The 24,161-nt window shown below is 35.5% G+C and overlaps 1 protein-coding gene across 1 annotated transcript in view; it reads left to right on the top strand.

The window, feature by feature from the left end:
- Positions 1 to 24,161, top strand: part of LOC148942958 (cubilin-like) — a 405,682-nt gene that overhangs the window by 117,202 nt on the left and 264,319 nt on the right. Inside the window, exons 12-16 of the mRNA XM_089102575.1 lie at positions 5,708 to 5,898; positions 12,181 to 12,352; positions 17,183 to 17,367; positions 20,202 to 20,364; positions 22,393 to 22,583. Of these exons, the coding sequence (XP_088958701.1) occupies positions 5,708 to 5,898; positions 12,181 to 12,352; positions 17,183 to 17,367; positions 20,202 to 20,364; positions 22,393 to 22,583 (902 nt within the window). The remainder of the gene's footprint in view (positions 1 to 5,707; positions 5,899 to 12,180; positions 12,353 to 17,182; positions 17,368 to 20,201; positions 20,365 to 22,392; positions 22,584 to 24,161) is intronic.

The following is a 24,161-nucleotide window of genomic DNA, read 5'->3' as shown; positions in this document are numbered from 1 at the left end:
ATAGGGAAGTCTCAAAGTGGCCAAATCAAATTGGTCCAAAGATGGTTCCTTTAAGCAAAATTTTGTATTTTCCTAGCAGATATGTTATAACGTTTTTCGGGTCTACCGTTTCCTCTACATTAAAAAGAAAAATCTGTTCTGTTTAATCGAAATAAATTATACTTTCTTGTGACGTAAACTTCAATAAAACTCAATATCTTTATCTCTGGCACAAAAAAATGAGGAGTTAAATGTTTTTTCTAAAACTTGCCTGAAATTAAGTTTTGCTTTTAATTTTTGTTGCCCGCACAAAATAAAAAGTTTACAATGAGCGAGATAGGGGTATCTTCTAAAGTCCCGTAGCCTGCTTTTTAAACATACCTGTTAAAATTGGCTAATATTTATGCTATTCTAGTAAAATTGGATTTTTGTGCTAACTCTAATCTAGACGACATATTTCAGCATTTGACTAAACTGATAGCTGTAGGGTTGCGAATTTTTTGAAAACAGGGAAATTTTGACCATCGAAATTTTTATGGTAGCCTACTCTTTCGATACTACCCTGAATTTTCACTGTAGGTATTGCACAAAAATATAGCATTTTTGGTACCATATCGGGTTTTGTGGTTGAATTATCGAAACAAATTTACAAAGAACACTTAGGTATTATCAAGAGTTTTAAAATGAGCATTGAAACATCTCTGCGATGTCATAGACTACTGCGATGCCGCAGTAGTCTGCTGCTTATACTAAAAAAGCACGTAAACATGAAAATTGGCTTTGAAATGAGACCTTAACCAGCTCTCTATGACGTTGCTGCAACCAACTAGTTCTATTAGCCAGTAGAAGACTAATGAAAAATATTAAAGGGGCTGGGAGGAGGTTATACAAGATGGAATATTATAAACACAAGGTTTAGGGTGTCTAACCATGGAGGTTGTCATTATTCCCTTTTCATTTTTCCCAGCCTTTCTGGTTTCTATTTCAGAAATTGCACCTAAAGTGCAATTTTTACGTTTCATACAGCCCTTTATGATGATGTTATCTGGTTGAATATACGAAATTCGGTCAGAGGCAACGCTATAGCTTTGCCTGTAGTAAAGGCCATACGGCTCCAATGTCTTATTATTTATTATTATGTATTTATTTTTTCCCCAGAGGCACATCATATGGAAGGTGTCGTCGTATAAACTTTAAAGGGGGCTCATTCGATTGGAAATCGAGAGTTCTAGTGCCCATTTTAAGGGTCAAAAATGATTGGAAGGCAACTAACACCCCTTCTACGTCCGCCATTTCCCCAAACACATCCAGTCAAAATTTTGAGATAGCCATTTTGTTCTACATAGTTGATTTCCAGACTGAAATTATGTTTTTGAGGAGAACACTCCCCCCACAGCCCTCAGGGCAGGGATTGTAAGTTATGCCCTGGGGGCATATAAGGTTTTTTATAGAAGCCTTTGTCGTAGAAATTTCAAAAAGGGATCATCCGATTGGAAATTCAAAGGGCCAATACCCTTTTTAATAGTCGAAAGTGATTGGAGGGCAACTAACCCACCTCTCAGGCCCTCCTTTCCCCCAAACATATCCAATCAAAATTTTGAGATGGCCATTTTGTTAATAGTAGTTTAAAATTCTGGAAATTAGGTCTTTGGGGATAACCCCCCCCCCCCCACAGCCCTCAGGGCAATGGTTGTAAATTAGGCCCGAGGGGCATATAAGGTTTTTTTATAGAAAGCGTTGTCGTAGAAACTTCAAAAATGGCTCAATCCATTGAAAATTTAGATGGCTAGTGCCCTTTTTAATAGTCGAAAGTGATTGGAAGGCAACTAATTCCCCTTCCACGCCCACCATTTCCTCAAACATATCCAATCAAAATTTTGAAAGTTCTGGGAATTATATCTTTGAGCAGGACACTCCCCCACAGTCTTCAGGGCTAGGGTTATAAGTTGTGCCCTGGGAGCATATATGGTTCTTATGGAAGGAATGCTCGCATAAACTTCCAAGAGGGCCCATTTGAGCGGAAACTGAAAGTTTTAGTTCACTTTTTAAGCGTCAAAAGATATTGCCGGGTAACCAGCCCACCCCCCGCCTCCCCACGACCTTGTTTTCCCAAATGTATCCGATAAAAATTTTGAGATGGCTTTTTTGTTAAAATTAGTTCAAAGATCATATAACAAATCTCCGGTGTCGACACAACCACCCAGGGACGGGGGCAGGCGTTTTAAGTTATGCCCTAGGGGCACATATGGTTCTTATGGAAGAGATGCTCGTGTAAAATTCAAAGAGGGCTCATTTGATTGGAAATTGAAAGGGCTAGTGCCCTTTTTAATATTCGGAAGTGATTGGAGGGCAACTAACCCCCCTCTCACGCCCACCATTTTCCCAAACACAATCAATCACAATTTTGATATAGCAATTTTTTTCAACGTAGTTGAAAGTTCTGGAAATTAGGTCTTTCACTTTTCACTTTTTAAGAGTCAAAAGAGATTGGAGGGCACCTAGTCCCCCCATGTCCTTTTTTCCTCAAACCCATCCGATAATAACTATAAGATAGCCATTTTTTTTTAAATAGTTCAAAGACCATAAAATGAAAACTCCGGGGTTGACACAGCCCCCCAGGTTCCGAGGGTACGCGTTGTAAGTTATGCCCTGGGGGAATATATGGTTCTTATGGAAGGGATGCTCGTAAAAACTTCAGAAAGGGCTCATTTGATTGAATATTGAAAGTTCTAGTTCAGTTTTTGAGAGTCAAAAGAGATCGGAGGGAAACTAGCTCCCCCACACCTGTTTTTTCCCCAAATGTATCCGATAAAAATTTTGAGACAGCCATTAAGTTAAAAATTGTTCGAAAGTCATATAACGAAAACACAGGTGTCGACAAACCCCCCCGGGGCTAGTGGGCAGGCGTTGTAAATTATGCCGTGGGGCATATATGGTTCTTATAAAGAGGATTCTCGTATAAACTGCAGAGAGGGTTCATTTGATCGGAAATTGAAAGTTCAAGCTCACTTTTTAATAGTCAAAAGAGATCCGCGGGCAACTAGCCCCCCCCCCCCACTTTCTTTTCCCAAACCCGTCTGATGAAAATTTGACATAGATATTTTGTTAAAAATAGTTCGAAGGTCAGATAAAAAAAAATCCGGTGTCGACACAACCCCCCAGGGCTCGGGGCCAGGCATTGTAAGCTTTGTCTTGGGGCCGTATATGGTTCTTATGAAAAAGATGCTCGTATAAACTTCAGAGAGGGCTCATTTGATTGGAAATTAAAAGTTCTAGTTCATTTTCTCAGAGTAAAAAAAGATCGGAGGGCAACTAGCCCCTCCCGCCCTCCATGCCTTTGAGTTTATGGGATCGATAAGCCCATCAGAAAAATTTGAGGTGATCATTTTGTTCAAAATAGTTCGAAAATCAGATATTAAAACTCTGGGGTCAACAAAACCCCCATGGCAGAGGGACAGGCATTGTAAGTTAGTCTCTGGGGTTATATATGGTTCTTATAGAAGGGATGCTCGTATAAACTTCAGAGAGGGATCATTTGATTGAAAATAGAAAGTTCTAGTTCACTTTTAAAGATTCAAAAGAGACCGAGGGGCAAATAGTCCCCCCACAACCTTTTACCCCAAACCCCTCCGATAAAAAATTTGAGATAGCCAGTTTGTTAAAAATAGCTCAAACATCAGATAATAAAAACTCCAAGTTTCACACAAACCAATTTTTTTACTTTGATATTGTTACTTTGATACCAGTTTGGATACTTTGATGAACATTTTATTTTTTTAAGTTTGATATTGAATAAGGAAGTCTTATAAACTTGAAAGTTTTTTCAATCAAAAACTTACAAAATTAATTAAAAAAAAACTTTCCGAAAAATAAGTTTTTCAAAGAAAAGTAAAGGCCATTTCAAACTTAAGCTAAAAGTCTAAAACCTACTGCGTCATTTGCGCTTTACTGAAAACTATATGCGTCTTGAATAGTCTTGGAAAGTATAAACAACATCAAATTGAATATTTGATGTACAATGATATTAATTGTTGAAAGATCCATCAGTTCAAGAATTTTTTTCACTGCAATGTTATTTTTATTCTCAATGCTGTAAGAACTGGAAAAGAAAATATTTGTACTATAATTTCTTTTCAGTTAAGTACCCATGACGCAGTAGGCTTTCGGTTTTTATTTACAGTTAAGGAAGGGGGCAGTATCCAAACTCTTGTTTGTAGTGAGACTACATTCGTCTTGAACAACTTTAGGAAGAATAAATAAATTAAACTGGATGTTTGATGTATAATGATATTAAAAGGTGAAAGCTGATAAGTTCAAATTTTACTATAATTTTAATGTTTATTTCAATATTAAGTACAAAAAAATATATTTGTAATAAAATTAGTTTTCAGTGAAGCGCTAATGACGCAGTAGGTTTTAGACTTTTACAGTGAGAGAAGGAGGCGATACCCAAACTCTTGTTAGTAGTGATTTTTGTTCGTTTCAAGCTTGATTTGCATATTCAACTTAAGTTTCCCTCTTTTTAAAATTTATTTATTCATTTATATTAATATCTATTGTATGTTTGTTTGCATTGATTGTTTATTTAATTTCTGTTCGTTTTAAGTTTCATTTGTACTTCAATAGCAAAATGTTTTTTTTTTCGTTTTAAGCTTTATTATCATATTCAATCCAAGCATTACTCGCTTTAAGATCAATGAATTCATTTATATTACTACTTGTTGTATGTTATTTGCTCCGATTTTTTATTTAATTTCTGTTCGTTTTGGGTTTCATTTATTCTTTAATAGTAATTTCTGGTTGTTTTGAGTTTGAATTTTAACAGGTATTTGTATCTGATAAGCTTAACGTTAAAATGGCCTTTACTTTTCTTTGAAAAACTTATTTTTCGGAAAGTTTTTTTTTAATTAATTACGAATAAAGATTAGTTTTCAAATGAGCCCTTAAACAGCTTTTTATGATGTTCCAGTGCCCTGATAGCGAAGAAGAAATAAAAGAAGCAAAAAGGGGACACAACAGTGCCACCCTTGCTAAAAGTGATTTTCCTCGTTGTTCAAGGCTGGGGGCTGTAGTTTTTCTGTCTGAGGTTTTTGATATGGACTTTTTGATGATGTATTTGAATTCCAACCCGATGCCACTTTCTATGGGACTTGGTTCCTTCTTTACTAGGTTGCAGGACCCATGACAACTCTTAACTGTTAACTCTGACATCCTATCAACTTACTATATACCGAGCAAACAAATCAATGATTTATCATAGGGAGTAAAAAAAGAATGGAAAGTTATCGAAAGACTTTTTTTTATAGCGTAAAAGGATCTTACATACCAAAAATTGGATTACTTATAAATTGTTGTCTCTCAATCTTAAGGCGAATCATCCCCAAGCCCCTCCCTCTTTGAGTTTCTATCCTCTTTTTCAAAGTACACAATCTATTACAAGACTATTTGTTTTTTATTAGCACAATTGATAGAAGATTTGCTTGGCAATACAGAGCCCAGGGATCAATCCCCCTTTTAATCAAGGAATCAATCCCCCTTTCAGCCCAGGGATCAATCCCCCTTTCAGTACTTGTCTCTTCAAAAACGACCCAGAAACTGAAACGTGAATTTCAATTCCCTCTAAGTCAGAAATGGCTGTGCAGGATTTATCCTATTGCAAGGGCATATAGAATATTTTTTTTAATATGTTCAGCATTAATTTGTCGATTTAACAACATTTTATTTCTAGCATGCGGAGGCTTCTTCCCCGCTACAGAAGGCACTATCAGTTTTCCATCGAGTGAAAGTGAACTTTACCCTCACTTAGTAATCTGTGCTTGGATGATAAAAACACATCCGGGAAAAGTTTTAAACGTGACTTTTACGAGATTCGATATTGAGGAATCGCTAGTAAATCAATGTCTCTTTGACTGGTTACAGGTAAAGCTCTTTTTTATTTGTTCTGATTAGTGTTACCAACACGGTAGAATTGTATCGTTTTTGGTACGATTTAGATTTCCTGGTACAATAGGTACATTTTGAAACTTTTTGGTACAACACAGGTTTCCCAGTAAGTTTTGGTTTCACTCGTTTCTTTCTGACTCGGATATATGTTCAAGTTTTAGTTTATCGAAAAATGTGTTTCCTGTAACGGCAAATTTTTAGCTTGCTCTTCAGATGGTACGCATTGTCGTCTGGTGGTACGATTTTAGTCAAAACATTGGTACAGTTTACTTAAAAGTGTTGGAAACACTAGTTCTAACTTGCAACCAGCAGGGTTGCCACCGCTGGTGATTTATCACCGCATTTGTTGATTTGTTTTCTCTTTGGTGATTTTTTGGTGATTTGGCGATTTTTAGCCATTTTACCTAAATTACTAGTGATTTTACTACGTTTTTGCTGCAACTATTTATGTTTGCACAGTATTGATGTCCCTTCCCCACTCCAGTGCCTTAGCAGAAAGACAATTTTGTCTTCTCAATCTCAATAATTTTCCTGCTGGAAAACAACTCGAACCTCAGCCTCATTTTTTCTCTTATGCCTGTTCATAGGCTTGTGCAGGATGTATCATGGGACATACCTGGTGCACTGAACATACCTGGTGCATACATGAGACATACCTGGGGCACAAAACATACCTTATGCATACATGGGACATACATGGTGCACCAAAGATACCTGGTGCATACATGGGACATACCTGGTGCAAATTGAAATTTAAGAATTTGAAGAAGATTAACGATTAACACTCACGTATCCTAAGTATTTCCTTGTATAATTTAATGAAGTCATTATGTTTTGTTACGAGTTCAAAAATCGTAGTTTGCCATTTTTCCTTTCAATTCGAAAGTTATTGCATTTTTTGCTTTCAATTCGAGAAGAAGTTGAAAATTCATATTTTACTCTTAAGTTGTCAGTTCAAGAAGAAGTAAGAAAGCTGTAGACATATGTCAATTCCTATTTTGCAATATTTTTTAATTTGGCTATCCCGCTAACTTTAAGCCGTAACAGATTTTCTTGGACGAATAGAAATGATAGAATTTTGAAATGATAATTAGGAAAATTAGGTACTGGCGTGCTTTAGCGACAACAATTTGATGTTGATCTGTAATGAAACTGACTTTTTGTGTCCACTTTGAGATAATCAGCTTAGTTGGAGCGAGATAAACGGTATACACGTAGGTATATTTTAATTACATATTTAATATACAGAGGTGGTTAGGTATTGAAAATAATAGGTTCTGGGAGGCCTGCTTTCCATAATTCTCTGTTGTAGTTTCCATATTTTTGTTTTTACTAAAGTATTATATTTTCATCATATTATCGTATATTTCATTATGATTAACTAACCTCACTTCTTTAGTGTGGTCACTATAACACATAAGTACCTAAAATTATCATAAAATACACTGTAAATAAGAAAAATGTTTTTGAAGCCAATTCACTATTTGTAATTCATGTCTAAGAGTTTGCAGCATTTTGAAATGCATACTTAAAATGAAGACTAAAACTAGTGCCACGGACAAAATCTGTGGGAATTGGGCATTTTTAGTGATTTGGGTATGAAAAATGCTTCTCTTTGTTTTGGAGGCTAGTAGAGACCCGTAGCGCGTATCAGTAACAGTAGCACGTTCCAATTTCGCCCAAAAATTTGATTAGCCTTAGAAAAAAGGGATTGTCTTTAAACGCCCACTACTCAACGCAAAAAAAATATCCATATTGAAACATTTTTACTCAGCTTTTTGGCGTTGCAAACTCGGCGTTGCAAAAATTGGCGTTGCAAACTCGTTTTGTTAAACAGTTATGTGAGTTTGCTTATTCTCTCTTTTATCAGTAGTAATTTTTCGGTAATTGTCGGTTGTTGGAAACACATCCAAGAAGTGAAATTAGATTGATCCTAATGAATTATAACAAAACATGATGATAAAATAATACTTTAGAAAGTCTAGTATTTGTCACATAAGCCTTAGGTAGAATTTTTCATCATTTTCAGTATTACAACTCCAGACAATTAGCTAAAAATTGGCGTTGCAAACTCGTTTTGTTAAACAGTTATGTGAGTTTGCTTATTCTCTCTTTTATCAGTAGTAATTTTTCGGTAATTGTCGGTTGTTGGAAACACATCCAAGAAGTGAAATTAGATTGATCCTAATGAATTATAACAAAACATGATGATAAAATAATACTTTAGAAACAAAATTATGGAAACCTAACCCAACGTAACCTAGCCTAACCCAACCTACCTTAACCTAACCTACCCCTCACCCCAAATGTGCAAATATATAGCCCAGATTATAAGTCCAATGCATTCTATCTAAGTCCAATGCATGTATCATCCGTCTCACTTTTTTGTAGCTATGAAACAGGTTTTCGGAGATATATTCTAAGCGTTATTCTCCAAAATGTACACCTGGTGGCAAAGGGTAGTTTAGTCATTTAAGAAGTTTTATCCATCTCAAGCCTTTCATAATTAAATAAGGAAAACAAGTTTTTCAAATTTTTCAAAAAGGCTAATCAAATTTGATTAGCCTTATAAAAAAGGGATTGTCTTTAAACGCCCACTACTCAACGCAAAAAAAAATCTCCATATTGAAACATTTTTACTCAGCTTTCAAAATGATGACATGATTAGTGCGATGTAGCATGACAATAAGCAAGTTTTACCTTTTATCAAATGGTATCTTTTCCATTTCCATGCGTGAATGTTTACTCCATTCCAGTAAACCTTAGTAGGCCTACATGAGGCTTATATAATGAGGGCAATTGTGGTAATGTCTGAGAAAGTGCCACTTGCCACCAGTTATAAGATGTAAATCTCACTATCCTAATTGCTTTACATCATAGATATAGATGTATCCGGCAAGGCTGTATCCAGGGGGGGGGGTACCCGGTTTGAACCCCCCCCCCCCCGAAATTTTTTGACCGACTCGAAAATTAGTAAAACCTTGGTAAAAATCAGTAAAATTAGTCGAAAACTGAGTCAAAAATTAGTAAACCCCCCCCCAAAAAGTCAAAAATTGGTAAAATCCCCCTGAACAAAAATCCTGGATACAGCCCTGGTATCCGGTATACTAAATTTTTTCACCGCTAATTTGTCATTTGGTGATTTTTTCAAAAAAATGGTGAATTTTGCTTTCATTGGCATCCCTGCAATTAGGCTGATTAGACTGAGCTCTGAAGGATGTGTCGTAATTTTCTAGATTTTTCTGCTTCTTTTTTTTTGTTTTAAAGTGCAATATTTTTTATTATCATTACGCTTTTAAAATAAACAATCCTGTAAACATTTTGTTCACACTTTGTATCCCCCCCCCTCCGTGGCTTGTGAATTCAAAAAATGTGACCGAGAAATCAATATGCTAGTAAAATATATTGTATCTTGTGAATTCAAAACTGGTGACTAAGAAATTAATATGTTGGTAAAATTTATTTTTGGCAAATGAATTACTATGTTAGGTACGTATTCCACCAGAAGGGGTTAACAAATTTTACATGCTTCAATGTTTTAACAAAAAATATGATTTACTGGAATTTTGGACAATCATCAGGTCACTGCATAATAAATCCAATGTTTTGGGACTTTGGTGGGTTTCCAGTCCTAAGAGTGTCACCGAGTTAGAAAGTCTAGTATTTATCACATAAGCCTTAGGTAGAATTTTTCATCATTTTCAGTATTACAACTCCAGACAATTAGCTAAAAATTGGCGTTGCAAACTCGTTTTGTTAAACAGTTATGTGAGTTTGCTTATTCTCTCTTTTATCAGTAGTAATTTTTCGGTAATTGTCGGTTGTTGGAAACACATCCAAGAAGTGAAGTTAGATTGATCCTAATGAATTATAACAAAACATGATGATAAAATAATACTTTAGAAACAAAATTATGGAAACCTAACCCAACGTAACCTAGCCTAACCCAACCTACCTTAACCTAACCTACCCCTCATCCCAAATGTGCAAATATATAGCCCAAATTATAAGTCCAATGCATTCTATCTAAGTCCAATGCATGTATCATCCGTCTCACTTTTTTGTAGCTATGAAACAGGTTTTCGGAGATATATTCTAAGCGTTATTCTCCAAAATGTACACCTGGTGGCAAAGGGTAGTTGAGTCATTGAAGAAGTTTTATCCGTCTCATGCCTTTCATAATTAAATAAGGAAAACAAGTTTTTTTAACTGAAAGTAAGGAGAGACATTAAAACTTAAAATTAACAGAAATTATTCCGTATATGAAAAAGGCTGCCCCCGCCGCAACTCCCTGGTCTTTACGCTAAATTTTTTTATTATTTTAAAAAAAAAAGTTTTGAGACACAGTAAAACTCAAACTTTAGCGTAAAGAGTGAGGGGTTGAGGAGGGGGCAGCCCCTTTCATATACGGAATAATTTTTGTTCGTTTTAAGTTTTAATGTCACTCCTTACTTTCAGTTAAAAAACTTGTTTTTTTATTTAATTTCTGAACTTTTTTGAGTTAATTCAGCTTTTATTTTGGATCGCCCTACATGAATAGTCAAACACAATTTGCATATTAATTTAATTTTTTTGGCTGAATGGCTTTCTCGGAATTTTGTTCTGACATAACCTACAAATTAACTTACGTAACGAACTTCTATTTTTTTATGTTCTTTTTACGTATATTATGGGGTTCGCCCCCTAGACAATACCTCGCTCTTTACGCTAAATTCAAATTTTGTTCCAATTTTTAAAGAATGACTCATTAATCATAAAGGCCGTTAATTAGAATAAATAGCTCTGATGAAAGTAAAAAAAAACTTTAGCGTAAAGAACGAAGTAATGAGTAGGGGGTGAACCCAATCACATACGTATTAACTTCTGTTCGTTTTTAATTGTAATGTTGCTCATTACTTTCAGTTGAGACATTTTTTTATGATTTAATTTCTGATTTTTTTTTAATTAATGCTGGGAAATCCGGCACCCCCTTCATCGCCATGTCCCCTCCCCCAGGAAAACTTCCTACATGGAAAGATCCTCCCACGTGACACCCCACACCCCCCGCCCCAACTACCAAAAAAATTCCCCCAGAAAAATTCTGTATACTTCCCAATAACAAATACTATATGTAAACATTGGGCAAAATTCATAACTTGCAGACCTACCCCCGAGTACTGTGGGGGGATTAAGTCATTCTCAAAGACATAGTTTATGTATTTTTCGACCATGATGAATAAAATGGCTATCTCAAAATTTTGATCGGATGACTTTGGGAAAAAATGAGCGTGGGAGGGGGCCTAGTTCACCTCCATTTTTTTGTCACTTAAAAAGGGCACTAGAACTTTTAATTTCCATTCGAATGAGCCCTCCTGCGATATTCTAGGGCCACTGGTTCGATACGATCACCCCTGGAAAAGAAAACAAATTAAACGTATTACTGATCTTTCTTCTGGCAAAAAATGCAAAATTCCACATTTTTACAGATAGGAGCTTGAAACTCTTATAGTATGGTTCTCTGATACGCTGAATCAGATGATGTGATTTTCATTAAAGTTCTATGACTTTTAGGGGGTGTTTCGTCGAAAATAAAGCAAATTTTCTCAGGCGCGTAACTTTTGATGGGTAAGACTAAACTTGATGAAACTTATATATTTGAAATCAGCATTTAAATCTGATTCTTTTGATATATCTTGGTATCAAAATTCCATTTTTTAGAGTTTCGGTTACTATTGAGCCGGGTCGCTCCTTACTCACACTTCGTTACCACGAACTGTTAGATAAAATAAAATAAGTGAAAAACTTTTAGGTGACGGCTTCAACTTTCTAGTGTATATATTTCAAAAATGTCAGCTTTGATGAGTAATATTTTTTTGTGATTGGGTACCAGGAATTTGAATTTTTGCGCCTTTCTTTTACTTGTCTGACATAATTTTAAAAGGGAATTGCACCCCCCTCTTCTTTGTCGATGTTTCCAGTTTTTTTTTTAACCCCACCTCCTCTCCTCTCGGTGACCTTCAAATTTTCTTTAAAAATACCTCATAATTTATCTAATGTCACCTACTCTTTTCTTAATAAAAATAACGTCGATATTTCCGTTTAAGCCAATGTTTTGAGTTTTAGCCAAAGATTCTCTGGATTTGGGCCTTGGTTGAAATGCCTGCAAATATGCAAAATTTGTCTCTAGTTTTGGCTTGTGCAGGTATGTTAAAATGTTGAAGAGAGAGTTTGTCTTACTTCTCTACCAAGATTTCTGAAACATGTCTTTCATGCTCGCAGATTCATGAAGGAGAGGATGTGCAAGGAAAATTACTTGGGAGATTTTGTGGAACTGCTCTTCCCCTTGGAGGGAATTTTAATACATCTCACGACTCTCTGTATCTTTGGTTTAGATCAGATCATAACGCCGCCGGGAATGGCTTTCAGTTGTCATGGAACACAATTGATCCAGGTAATTTTCCAATTCAAGATTTGTTTGTAAAACTAATTAGAACTAATTACTGGCATGTGTTAAGAGGTCATTAGGGCAAGTTTTAAATGAGAATTTTCCTTTCCCAAATTGAGAATTTAACTTTCCCAAATAGCCAACAATCCAGAGGAATCAAATTGGATACTAGCTATTGCCTCTCATCAATTTACGCTGAGATAAAACCACTATTTCCTACCGGTTTCATTTCCGTATTTATTATCTAATTATGGAAATAATATTGTAATTGAATTTACATTTCAATTTGAGCTTAGCTTCGGTCTAATGCCAAACGCCTATATTATCTGTCTTCAATCAACTATCACACAACAAAATTAGTTCAATCAAAACTGTTAATATTAGACATGACAAAAACAAAAACAATTATTAGCCAAAAATACTTAGCAATTTTCTTTCCAATGAACCCTAAACATCTCCGTATAATGTTTCAGCGCACCACAAGGAGTAACTAAAATAGTCTAATATTTAAATAATTAAACTATTAATAATTAAACTGTATAATACTTTAAAGGAGTAACTGAAAATAATAATAATTACTATTACAGAAACAGCTTTAAATAGCGATTGTTCTGACTTGACAGTTTTTTCTTAAAAACATTTTTCAAGTTTTGATTACTTAATTACTTATATAGGAAATTTTCTAAACGAAGAGACAGCAAACAGCGCTTTCAGATTAAAAATGGCAGATCAATGGGCTCAGAGATAGCAAACATGAAATAACGTCCACAAAAACGCTTGTTTTAAATGAGGACACAAGAAGTTACTATCAAACAAATTGGCTGCGGTATTCTTGGCGTGAATATTGGAAATAGGTCAGGTTCCCAGCACACCAATACAAATTGAAAGTACAGGTTGGAATTAAGATATCATAACTGATAATCAAGCATGATTCAATATTCTTGAGAAATATCAAGAGTGAGAAAAATGTGAAACGATGTGAAACATTAAGCAGACTAGCATCCAACGGAAAGCAAATTACATTGATATGGGTTACAGGGCACATTTAGATTCCAGTTAATGAGAGAATACAACTGAGTCTGGGTCCACACCGACTTGCTACAGACCGTAACCTCTCATTCATATCTTTTCAGGTCTCTAGAAAGTGGACTTATTAGGATTTTCAGAAAAACTCATATCCCAGGGATAGGAAGCATGAAATGAGGAAGGTGATATAGGATTTGTATACTCAGGCCCAAAAGGTGGGGTACATAGACAGGGATTAGGGTTCATGATGAATAATGAAGCTGCTAAGTCTTGTTTAGGCTGGGAAGGTATTAATAATAGAATACTAATTGCTCATTTTATGACTAAAAAGCTTAGGGTATCAGTTATAGTAGTATATACCCGTGTAGAACTGACGGAGATACTAGTGACTCAGATGAATTTTACTTACAGTTACAGGAGCAAATAGAAAGGGTCCCAGGTAGAAATATGATGTTTTTATTAGGAGATTTTAACGCCCAGGTCGGTAGAAATAGAGATAGATGGTATCCTAGCCTAGGTAAATTTGATGTAGGAAAAGAAAACAGTAATGGATACAGACTTTTGCAATTTTGTAGGTATAACAATCTAGTTACAATCAATATGTTCTTTGATCATAAAATGGATGATAAGTTAACATGGTATTCACGTGATGTTAAGACAGCAAACCCTATTGATTATGTTATAGTAAACCGAAGACTGGCAGGATCAATGCAAGATACTAGGGTATATAGGAGTTCTGTTATTGATGCTAAACTAAAGATCACCATCTAGTAGTGTCAAGGGTTAATTTAAAGCTGAAATTTCGGAAGGGTAACTACCTCCCGGGAAGTTACGATGTTGGTAGAGTCCAGGATGAGAATTTGAGAGAAAAATTCCAGGAACAGTTGAATACTAAACTTTAGAGTTTAAAATTTGATAATGTGGAAGATGGTTGGAATAATTTTAGAAAAATAATTTGTAAAGTTCCTGAAGGTGTCTTAGGAAAGAAAGCTAGAACTGCAGCTAAGAATATTAGTGAAAAAGCTTTATGTTTAATAGAAAGGAGAAAGGGCTTGTACAAGAATTATCTTTGTGACAGATAGTATGAAAACAAAAGGAATGTAAAGAAGTGGAGAAAGCATTAAAATATGAACTAAGAAGGTGTGAAGTAGAGGCCATGGATAAAATTGCCGAGGATCTGGAAGATGCAGTAAGACGGCATAATAGTAAAATATTGTACTGGTATGTTAATAAAATTAGAGTGAGTAGTCATTACGGACTTTTCCCAATTAAACATAGGAATGGGGCCACAATTAGCGTTAAAGACAGAATTAAATAGAGATGGGCAGAACATTCTGATAATTGGTTAAACCGAGAAAGAGTTGCAGGAACAGATATAGAGGAAAATGAAAAAGTTTGGGATACCTTGGATGTGAAGGAAGATTCGTTTTGTGAGGAAGAATTAGCGACAGTACTAAAAGAATTAAAGAATAATAAGGTTCCAGGTGCTGATAGGGTGGTAAATGAGTTTCTTAAATATGGTGGCTCTGAGGTTAGAAATAAGTTACTGAAGATAGTGAATACGATTTTTGAAAAAGGGGAAGTACCGAAAGATTTTAGGAAAACCTTAATTAAGCCATTTTATAAGAAAGATGATAAAAGTGAGTGTGGTAATTATTGAGGCATTCGTCTGGTCTCTGTAGGTAGTTAATTCCTTTGTAATATGATACTTTTTAGACTGAGAAATGCCGTAGACAAAGTTTTAAGTGAAGAACAGGGAGGTGTTAGAAAAGGTAGAGGATGTGCGACCAAACTTTCACTCTTAGGTTAATAATTGAGAAGTGCCTGAGTTGCCAAATACCTTTGTTTCTGGGTTTTATAGATTATGAGCAAGCGTTCGATTCTGTTGATATATTCGCTTTAGTAAAGGTTTTATCCTTGTATGGTATACCAGACAAATACATTAAAGTGATTAGTGCTATGTACGAGAATAACACTGCTGCGGTTAAGGTAGGAAATGAGGTTAGAAGCTGGTTTTGCATTAAATCCGGAGTTAAGCAGGGTTGTGTTATATCCCCCTTTATATGGACTATTTTAAGGACTTTGTCTTAAGGAGCACAGGAAAAGCAATGGGAGACCACGGAAACAAATGGGGAAGAAAAAGTCTCCTGGTCTTAGATTGTGCTGACGATTTAAGCATCCAAGATGAAAGTGTGAGCAAAATGAATGAACTTTTAGAGGTTTTACGAATTCAGGACGTAAGATAGGTTTGGAAAATTAATGTTAAGAAGACTAAGCCACTAAGACTAGGAATAAGTGAAGATGAAAAGGTGATGTTGGGTAATGAAAACATTGATCAGGTGTGAAGCTTCACTTACCTTGGTAGTATTATTAGTAAAGATGGTGGCAGCAGTGAAGATGTCAAAAGTAGAATAGCCAAGGCTCAGGGTGTTTTTTCACAGTTAAAAAAAGTTTGGGAGAATACGAGGATAAGTCTGTAAACCAAGATTAGGATATTAGAAGCTACAGCAATGACAGTGGTCAAATATGGCTCTGAAGCATGGACGCTCCGAAAAGCGGATGAAGATTTGCTTGATATTTTCCAAAGAAATTGCTTAAACATTGTTCTGGATACCCGGCTGACTGACCGTATTTCAAACAATAGGCTGTGCGAAAAATGTTGTTCAATATTACTCTCTAGGGCTATTATGAAAGAAAGGATGAGCTGTCTAGGGTACGTTGTGCTGATGAAGGATGACAGATTGTCAAAGATTGTTCCTTTTGGCCAACCGTCTAGAGCTAAACGGAAAGCAAGTCGGTCGTCCTCGTCTGGGGTGGGAGGACGTTATAAAGAAAGATTTAAAGGAAATGGGAACTTCGTGGGAGGGTGTAAAAAGGGAGGCTTTGAATAGATTGGGACAAAGGAGGAGCGTGCTTGGCTGTGTTGGCCTCAGGCGGCTTGGTGCTGCGGTGAGTTGTTAGTAATAGTAGTAGTAGTAGTACTAGAATGTGAGAGTAAAGAGATGATTTTCTGAGAGGACGGGGGAAGGTGAGATAAAAAGAAATAAAGAAAGTGATTGAGAAATTTAACACATAGCTGACTAAGTTAGGATAAAAACAGTCATTGTAATCTCTCATTCGTGAGCTGGATATTAATATATGTGAGACTCAAAGCATTGGCATCAGTGCTTCCATAGAGTGACTGAGAATAGGTCATGTTAAGAAATTGAAGGAAACTTCATTGAATGAGTGAAATTCTGAAGTTACTCATAGGACGAGGCCATGGGGCCTGGGCATCCCCGAAATCCTAAATCTCCTCAAATTTCTAGGCTCTTGTGATTGAATTTACATTATTTAGATATTTTTTTATTATTAGCCTCCAAGAAAATTCTAGTGTTCCTGCATGGTACCTGTATCAATATTTTTGAAAGCGAACAGCAAATTGGGATCCATTCATCCATTCGTTACATTTGTGAGGCACAGAAAGTTATAGTACATAGAAAACTAGAAAGAAACCATAAAAAAAACTCAAGCTTTTTGGGAAAATCTTTTGTGGTCTGACATGTTGACGCTGTAATGAGTTGTCAGCAGTCGAAACAGGATTAAAGAAAAACTTTTACGGGAAAATATTACGGGGAAATTACTTGATCTTTTTAATCTATAGATATCTTGTAATATGTCTAAGATATAGATCTAGGTGTTTCTGGAATTTCTATTTGCATATTTCCTAAGATTCTTATCAGAAACTCTGATCACTTTCGCTAGATCCCACAACTGTGTTATTTTTGCCAGCAATAAATTTTCATTTTTCTAACTCTTGATAATTTTCAGTATGCGGTGGAGTCCTTCCAGAAGCAAATCACGGAGTCATTAACAGCCCTAGCTACCCTGGGAAATATCCTCCAAACAGAGATTGCTATTGGACTGTTCAAGTGCCACCAGGGAAAAGAATACAATTCACGTTTGCCACCTTACAGATGGAACATCATGATAATTGTACTTTCGATTTTCTGGAGGTAAAGTTCTTGCTTAGCTGCTTATTAGAACAAATTAATTAATTAGATTAATTAATCAATTATTAATATTTAATTATTAGAATAAATTTCATTGCTTATCTAATGATTAGCTACCTATTAATATTATTAAAATAAAGTAGAAATATTTTCTTTTGGGGGGGAAATGAGTTTATAGTGTTTCTATTTTTCTTTACCAATTATAGAATAATGTTGATCAAGCAGTGGCGGATCCAGGGGGGCGAGAGGTCCCCCCCCTAACGTAGTCGAAAGTAGTGTAATTTAGCTAATTAACGCAAGTTTGGGTTTAATTAAACGTACTCCTAACGCAAGTTTATCGTATCAACCTAGTTTGCACCCCCCCCCCCCTAAAAAAATCCTGGATCCGCCCCTGTGATCAACTACAGGGTAAAGTTACAATGAGAAGGGTACACAGAGGTATAGAGGAGCAGCTTGCAAAATAAACCTTGTAGCTAAAGAATGTTCCTTCTTCTTATTGAGCGACATTTTTCTACTAGAGAACGAATCAGATGAAACTTAATTTTTCATTCCTTTCATTGTTCTATAATTTCACAAAAGAGGCTTTCTTTAAATATGGGTTTCTTTGTCTGTCACGAAATAAGAAACAATTTCACGAAAGCAATTTCACAATGTCACGAAATAAGAAACAATTTGATTGGCTTACAAAAATACATCACAAAAAAGCATGCCTTTTACCGTAGAATCATGGAAAGGTGATCTTTAGAAAGATATAGGAAGAAAGGTAAAAAGCTGAAGTACAATTAATTAGTATTATTGTTTGTGCTCTGAAACGCGGGTGCATCAAGAGGTGCATCTAGGTGTGGGAACCACATTCAAGTTGTTATTTTCGGGGGATGGACGTCGACTTTTGGATAATCATCCAAAAGATTGGATAATCATCCGACTTTTTGAATAGGTACTCATTTGACTGAAAGTATATCAGCTAAACGAAAAATGGGTTTCGAACCTGCTTTTCAGGGCTACACATTAAAAGAAAGTTGATATGACAGCAATTTATTTTCTGGATGAAGAGTCACTAACTTCCACCCATTGTGCTCCATTTAGGGACTCTGGGAAGTCCGTCTTGTGCCAAACAAAAAGATTGAATCTCAACAGGTGTTGAAAGGGGTTAAAAAAGAGTTTAAAGGAAATTAGAACTTCGCAAGCGGGGTAAAGAGTGTAAGCATGAAAAGGTTGGAGAGGAATAAGAGCGTTCGCAGCTGTTTCGGCCTCAGATGGCTCTGTGCTGTAGTGAATTATTAGAAGTAAAGCAGTATTAATGCACGGATCAACGTAAAAATTATATAGTAATTTTGTTGCTTATTTCTATATTTTATCTTGTTAGAATATTTGTTTTCTTTAAATGCTTTTCCATTTTAGAATTGTCCTCGGAAAATTCAGAGCACATATCCGAGACCGCCACATACAAATGGACTATTTTTGCTCTTCGGGGGGGGGGGGGACAGATGTTGCAATGACAAAAGGAGGGTTATTCGTAAATTATATATCATATTTTAGGATCAAATAAGCACACCATTGTGTGCAGCTATATCTGAAAAAAAAAATAGAGATAGGAGCATTTAAATCCACCTCCGGCGTAATGCTCGAAGACAAAACCGAGCAACTAGAGTGAAAGCAGGAGCACTCTGTAAAGCTGCTGAACGCCGGAAAAGTTGACCTTCATCCTTGTCTATTTGTGTTCGCTCTTCGAATAACACGCAGAAATAACACGCAAGTAAGATAAATAAAAAAGTTTCGTATAGGAATTCTGCCAGATTCCGCTGATGTAAACTTTCTCCTGAAAATTTCACCCCCTAGACCCCCCCCTATAAAATTTTTACTGGAAAATTCCCCCAAACAGACCCCCCCCCCCAAAAAAAAAATCTATACTTCTCAGTAACAAATACTATTTTGTTCTTAAATTTATATTATACAGTATTGGAAGTACCGATTAGACCAGGTAAGCCCCCCCCCCCATCAAATTCAGCTTATGGGCGCCCATGGGTGTTTCTCCCCTTTTTCTAAAATCGGGCAAACGTTCCCTGGCTCGTAAATTTCAATGGGTAATGTTAAACTTCATGAACTTTATGTAGTTGGAATCAGCATAAAATCCTTTCCTTTGACGTATCTATTGCTATCAAACCTCAGTTTTTTAGAGTTTCGGTTGCTATTGAGCTGAGTCACTCTTTACTTACAGTTCGTTTGTATGAACTGTTTAATATAAGTTATTACGTATTCACAGTTAATTCTGATTTAAGTTTTAAATGGTTTTAGTCTAAACCTGGATGTATCCTTCAGGGATGTACCCAGGGAGGTGACTCCTCTCCCCACCTCCAAATCCTAGATTTTCTTGAACTTCTTGGCACAATATACAATTTTCAGTTAGAATATTTATTTTTATTTTTAGAACCCCCCTGAATTTTTGAATCCTTGATCCCCTTCCCTCTAGGAAAATCCCCTAGCATGTGTCTAACGTCCATGCTTTTCCCGATAAAAATGAAAGCATTATCTGAACCAATCTTTTGCCTACGTAGAGAGGAGAAGAAAGGCTGAATGGTAGAGCAGTCTGCTTGGAAACTCGCTTCAAAAATAGGCTAGAATTTGGAAAAATCTAGCAATATAGGCAAACAGTTTTTTGAAAAATTCTGAAGCCCTTTCCATTTGAAGAATATTTCTGATCCCCTGCTAAATCTCGGCTGTTGGCACGTTTTTTTTTATCCAGCATGCAGTTTTGCTAAGGATGTTGATCGCATGCATATTCAGTTAAGTTGTTATGAGACAAGCCCATTTTACTATAAGCTGATTTTTCTTTATAGATTCGTGATGGTTCGCATGACTACAGCCCTCTTCTTGGGAAATTTTGTAGTACTGGAAACCCTGCTCCACTTATCACCTCTGGACGAACTGGCTTGGTATATTTTCATTCTGACATGGCTTTGTCTGATCATGGATTTCATATAACCTACGCGTCAATTCCTGGTATAAGTTTTAACGTATTTTTTTTATCTTGTTGGACCTTCTTCTTTTTTCTTTTCTCTTCAAAGCTATTCACTTTTTATGCTTTCGATATTATTCTTCCTATGAAAAGAAATCCCGAGTTGTTCCTGCCATTTATTAATTTTAAACTTTTTTTTTTTTTCCTATGAAAAAAAAAAGAAAATCCAAATTTCCACATTTTGTTCTTGTTGTAACTAATAAAATTTGCTATAAGAAGAGCCGTTCAAAAAGGGTGGGGTAAACCCAGGCAAGTTGCCACGGGTGGTGTCGTCAGAGGGGGAGTGGGGTGTGGCTGGAGGTCTCCAACTTTGATCAATTTTTTCACTTTGATTCGGCTTTCTTTGCTTATATTTGATTCGGTAGGGGTCGATGTAATTAATTTTTCTCAGCCACCATCCAACTTAGGAACGGCTCTGGCTATAAGGACATGAGTTTCCATCCCTTTGTAGCTGTTGTAATCTATAACTAATACAGTAATTCTCATTGGTTCATCACGATATGACTGGCAATAAAATAAAAAAAATACCTCCAAGAAATAAGCTTCAATAATACATTTTAAATAAAATTTGAAAATAATGCCTTTAAATGAAGCTTAAAGGATTTTCACAGCCTCTGCCATTCGACAAAGCTTAAAAAAATGACCGGGAATAGTCTTTTAGTTGAATTTAGGTAAAATTGTTACATGCGAAGTTTTGCAAGCGAGGACTGCAGTAAGCCTAAGGATTTAATTGCGTTGTCCGGATGCATTTGAACATTCCTGAATAGGCAGAATATAGATGTCATCATGTTTTTTCTTAATTAAAGACTATAGCTTAATTTAAATTACACTTCCTCTGATTACGCTTTCTCTGAGAATATCCATTAGTTGCCACATGCTACGCTTCGTGTGCTATTTTAATCTAAACAACGGATTTAATTTTCAAGAAAACCGAACAAGATTACTTTGTAGCCACAAGCATAATGTGCAAAAGTCGCAACTGCCCTAGAAGATAGCTATAATAAAATTTGATAATTTTGAACTAGTATTATTACGGCGGGATAATAAGAAATTACTACAAAATTTCACAAAAATAATTAGTTTTTCAGTGTAGTCTTTCTTTTAACAATTAGCTATTTACTAAATTTCTTAGCACGTTTTTTCGAATATGTTGGAAATTTTCAACGCATGCGGATTTGTGTATTGCCGCAAAAATGTTGGTATGGATTAATCATAGAAATTACTTATTCTAAAAAAAAAATAAAAATAATATGGCACGAGTCTTAAGCTGTATAAAATATCAATGGTTCATAGAACAACGAAGCCGAGAAATAAAAGTTTTGAATTTCGTTAAACTTTATTTCATAAATGTGCCTTATTCAGAATAAGCATAAAAAATATCACACTTTTATTATTAATCAATATTTTATTACCCAAAAGAACACACAAGGACAAAAATGAAGTAAAAAAAGGTGAACAAAAAAGAAAGAAAAAAACACACATGGAAAACATATTATTTCGAATAACATAATACATAAGGTAATACAAGTAAGATGCAGATATTAACAAACAAAAAATCTACCTACACATAGCAGGATTGAGGCTATTCGACTTATCGACAATACCCAAAAAGCAAACCCGACGCTTCTCAGCTGCTAGTCATTATTTTAGGTGATCCTGTTATAGAAAAGGCCTCACAAATTTTGAAGGAAGGATCTCACAAATTTTTATGAGACAGAAGAAGAACCAAGGATGCAATTAAGTAGGCCTAATCCATTTTGCTGAAATTCTGTTGAGGATCTATTAGACCAATCAAGGAAGATTTCTCTGTATCCAATGATTTTTTGATCTGACTTTTGTTTCAATATCATTATAATTTTGAAATGTTTTATTTTGTTAGATTCCATAAAGAATATTGCTGTTTCATAAATATGGTGCACCCCTGTCAAATGCGCCCCATATCCTAATTTTACTGGTTGTTAATGTGTTTTAATAATCTAGTCAACCTTAATTCTTATACGACTTTTTTCTAGCAATTCCAGGGTGCGGAGGCTTACTTACTGCCCCAGAAGGAACAGTAAGTTCACCCAATCATCCGGATTCATATGACCATAACCTTGTCTGTGAGTGGATAATACGAGCTCCAGTTGGTGAAAGATTACAACTACAATTTGGGGAAATGCAGTTAGAGACCTCTACTGTCTGCCGGTTTGATTACGTTGAGGTGATATATTTACTAACAATATATCTATTTATTTGCATGCCTCAGGACAGTGTGTCTGTTTGTACAAACACACTGTCTTGTGTTTGTGTGTTTTTACATAGAGGGTGGGGGTCAGTATTCCCTGAGGTAACTTAAAGTATCTCGAATCCACAAAAAAATGAAAAATACTTGCCAAAAATATATTTTCTTTTTGTGTGTGTGTGTGTTCTTACGCGTGTGCGTGTGTGTATGTGTGTGTATATGTGAGTTAATATGGGTATTTGAATGAGTACGCATATGTATATGAATGTGTGTATGTCTATGTGTGTGTGCGTTGTGTTTTCAGCCCTCTCTGGAATACTGCTCTGGACGAGATTAGTTGACCTTCCTTTAGTAGTAATGCTAAGGGTTTTTTAATTATGTTTTTAGTTTTAATGTGATTTTCTTGCAGAAATTTTTATTGTGAATTGATTCTTATGGCTTTGTTATAACGCCGAAATGTTTGTATATGTTGGTTTAGCTATTCTTGTCTTAAGAAATGTCTCAGTTTTGTAAAGATCTGACTCATAAGTAAAGTTTTCATTGCCGTCGTATTTTTCCACTGCTCTTATAAAGAGAGACAAGCAAAGCCAGGTATACTAATTTCACGCCGGTTCCACAATGGTTTTTTGAGGGAAACATAGACCCTCTGTGGTCTCTGCAATCGCTGCTGTATATCGGCGTCTGAAGGTCCATCAGTACAAAGATCCATCGGGGGGCGAGGTATATGAAACTGTTGACTTGATCCAAGTGTACTTGATTTACAATTAACGCAAGAGGATCAGTATGATTTATTGCCCTAAATTATGTCTTGGCTTTATCTCCAATTAGCCATCGCTTGATGGCAACTTGATTTTAATATAAAGATCAACGGCACCAAGCTGTAAAGAACGGAAAAATTAGCCAGATTTTCAATCAATTTATTTGAATATTATTCCTCTACCCATCCATCAAAGTTCTATTTTACACCTATTATTAAAAAGTGTTGCAAAATTTTGTTGAAAATAGAAATAAAAGCCAAAATCTAAGGAAAACGGGAGTGGATTTCAAGAATTTTTAAAAATTTATCGTCATTATTTTTGACTTGGTGGAATTTATTTTCTTATGTAAATTCTTAGCCTCATCCAAAACATGGATAGGATTTCGAGGGTGTTACTTTTTATATTTCTATGACACATTTCAAGAATCAGCAAGTCATCAACATATTAACATCTTTGAGCGAATTACGACAAATTTCAAAATTCGGTTTGATGATTTATTTTCATGTTTAGTAAACCAATATAACAGAACACAAATTTCAGGTAAAATCTTGTACGAGACTTTCCGTTTTAATTCTTGGAAAACATTGGTTGATCTATAAACAGCTCCAATCTATGTTTGTATCTCTGTGTGTTTTCATGTGCGTGTATATGTATTTGCGTGTGTGTTTTCAGCCCTCTCCTGAAAAATGCTCTAGTCAAAATTAATTGAACTTACTTTAATAGCAATACGAAGGCATTTCGTTTTTAGTTCGTTTTTCGTTTTTGTCAATTTCGTTTTTAGTTTTAATGTGACTCTTGT

This window comes from Artemia sp. Qi Xiang Cuo, chromosome 16, assembly GCF_049724085.1.
Source record: "Artemia sp. Qi Xiang Cuo chromosome 16, ASM4972408v1, whole genome shotgun sequence".
Lineage (NCBI taxonomy): Eukaryota > Metazoa > Arthropoda > Branchiopoda > Anostraca > Artemiidae > Artemia > Artemia sp. Qi Xiang Cuo.
Note: the sequence above shows the minus strand (reverse complement) of the source record. Positions and strands in the feature narration are given on the sequence as shown.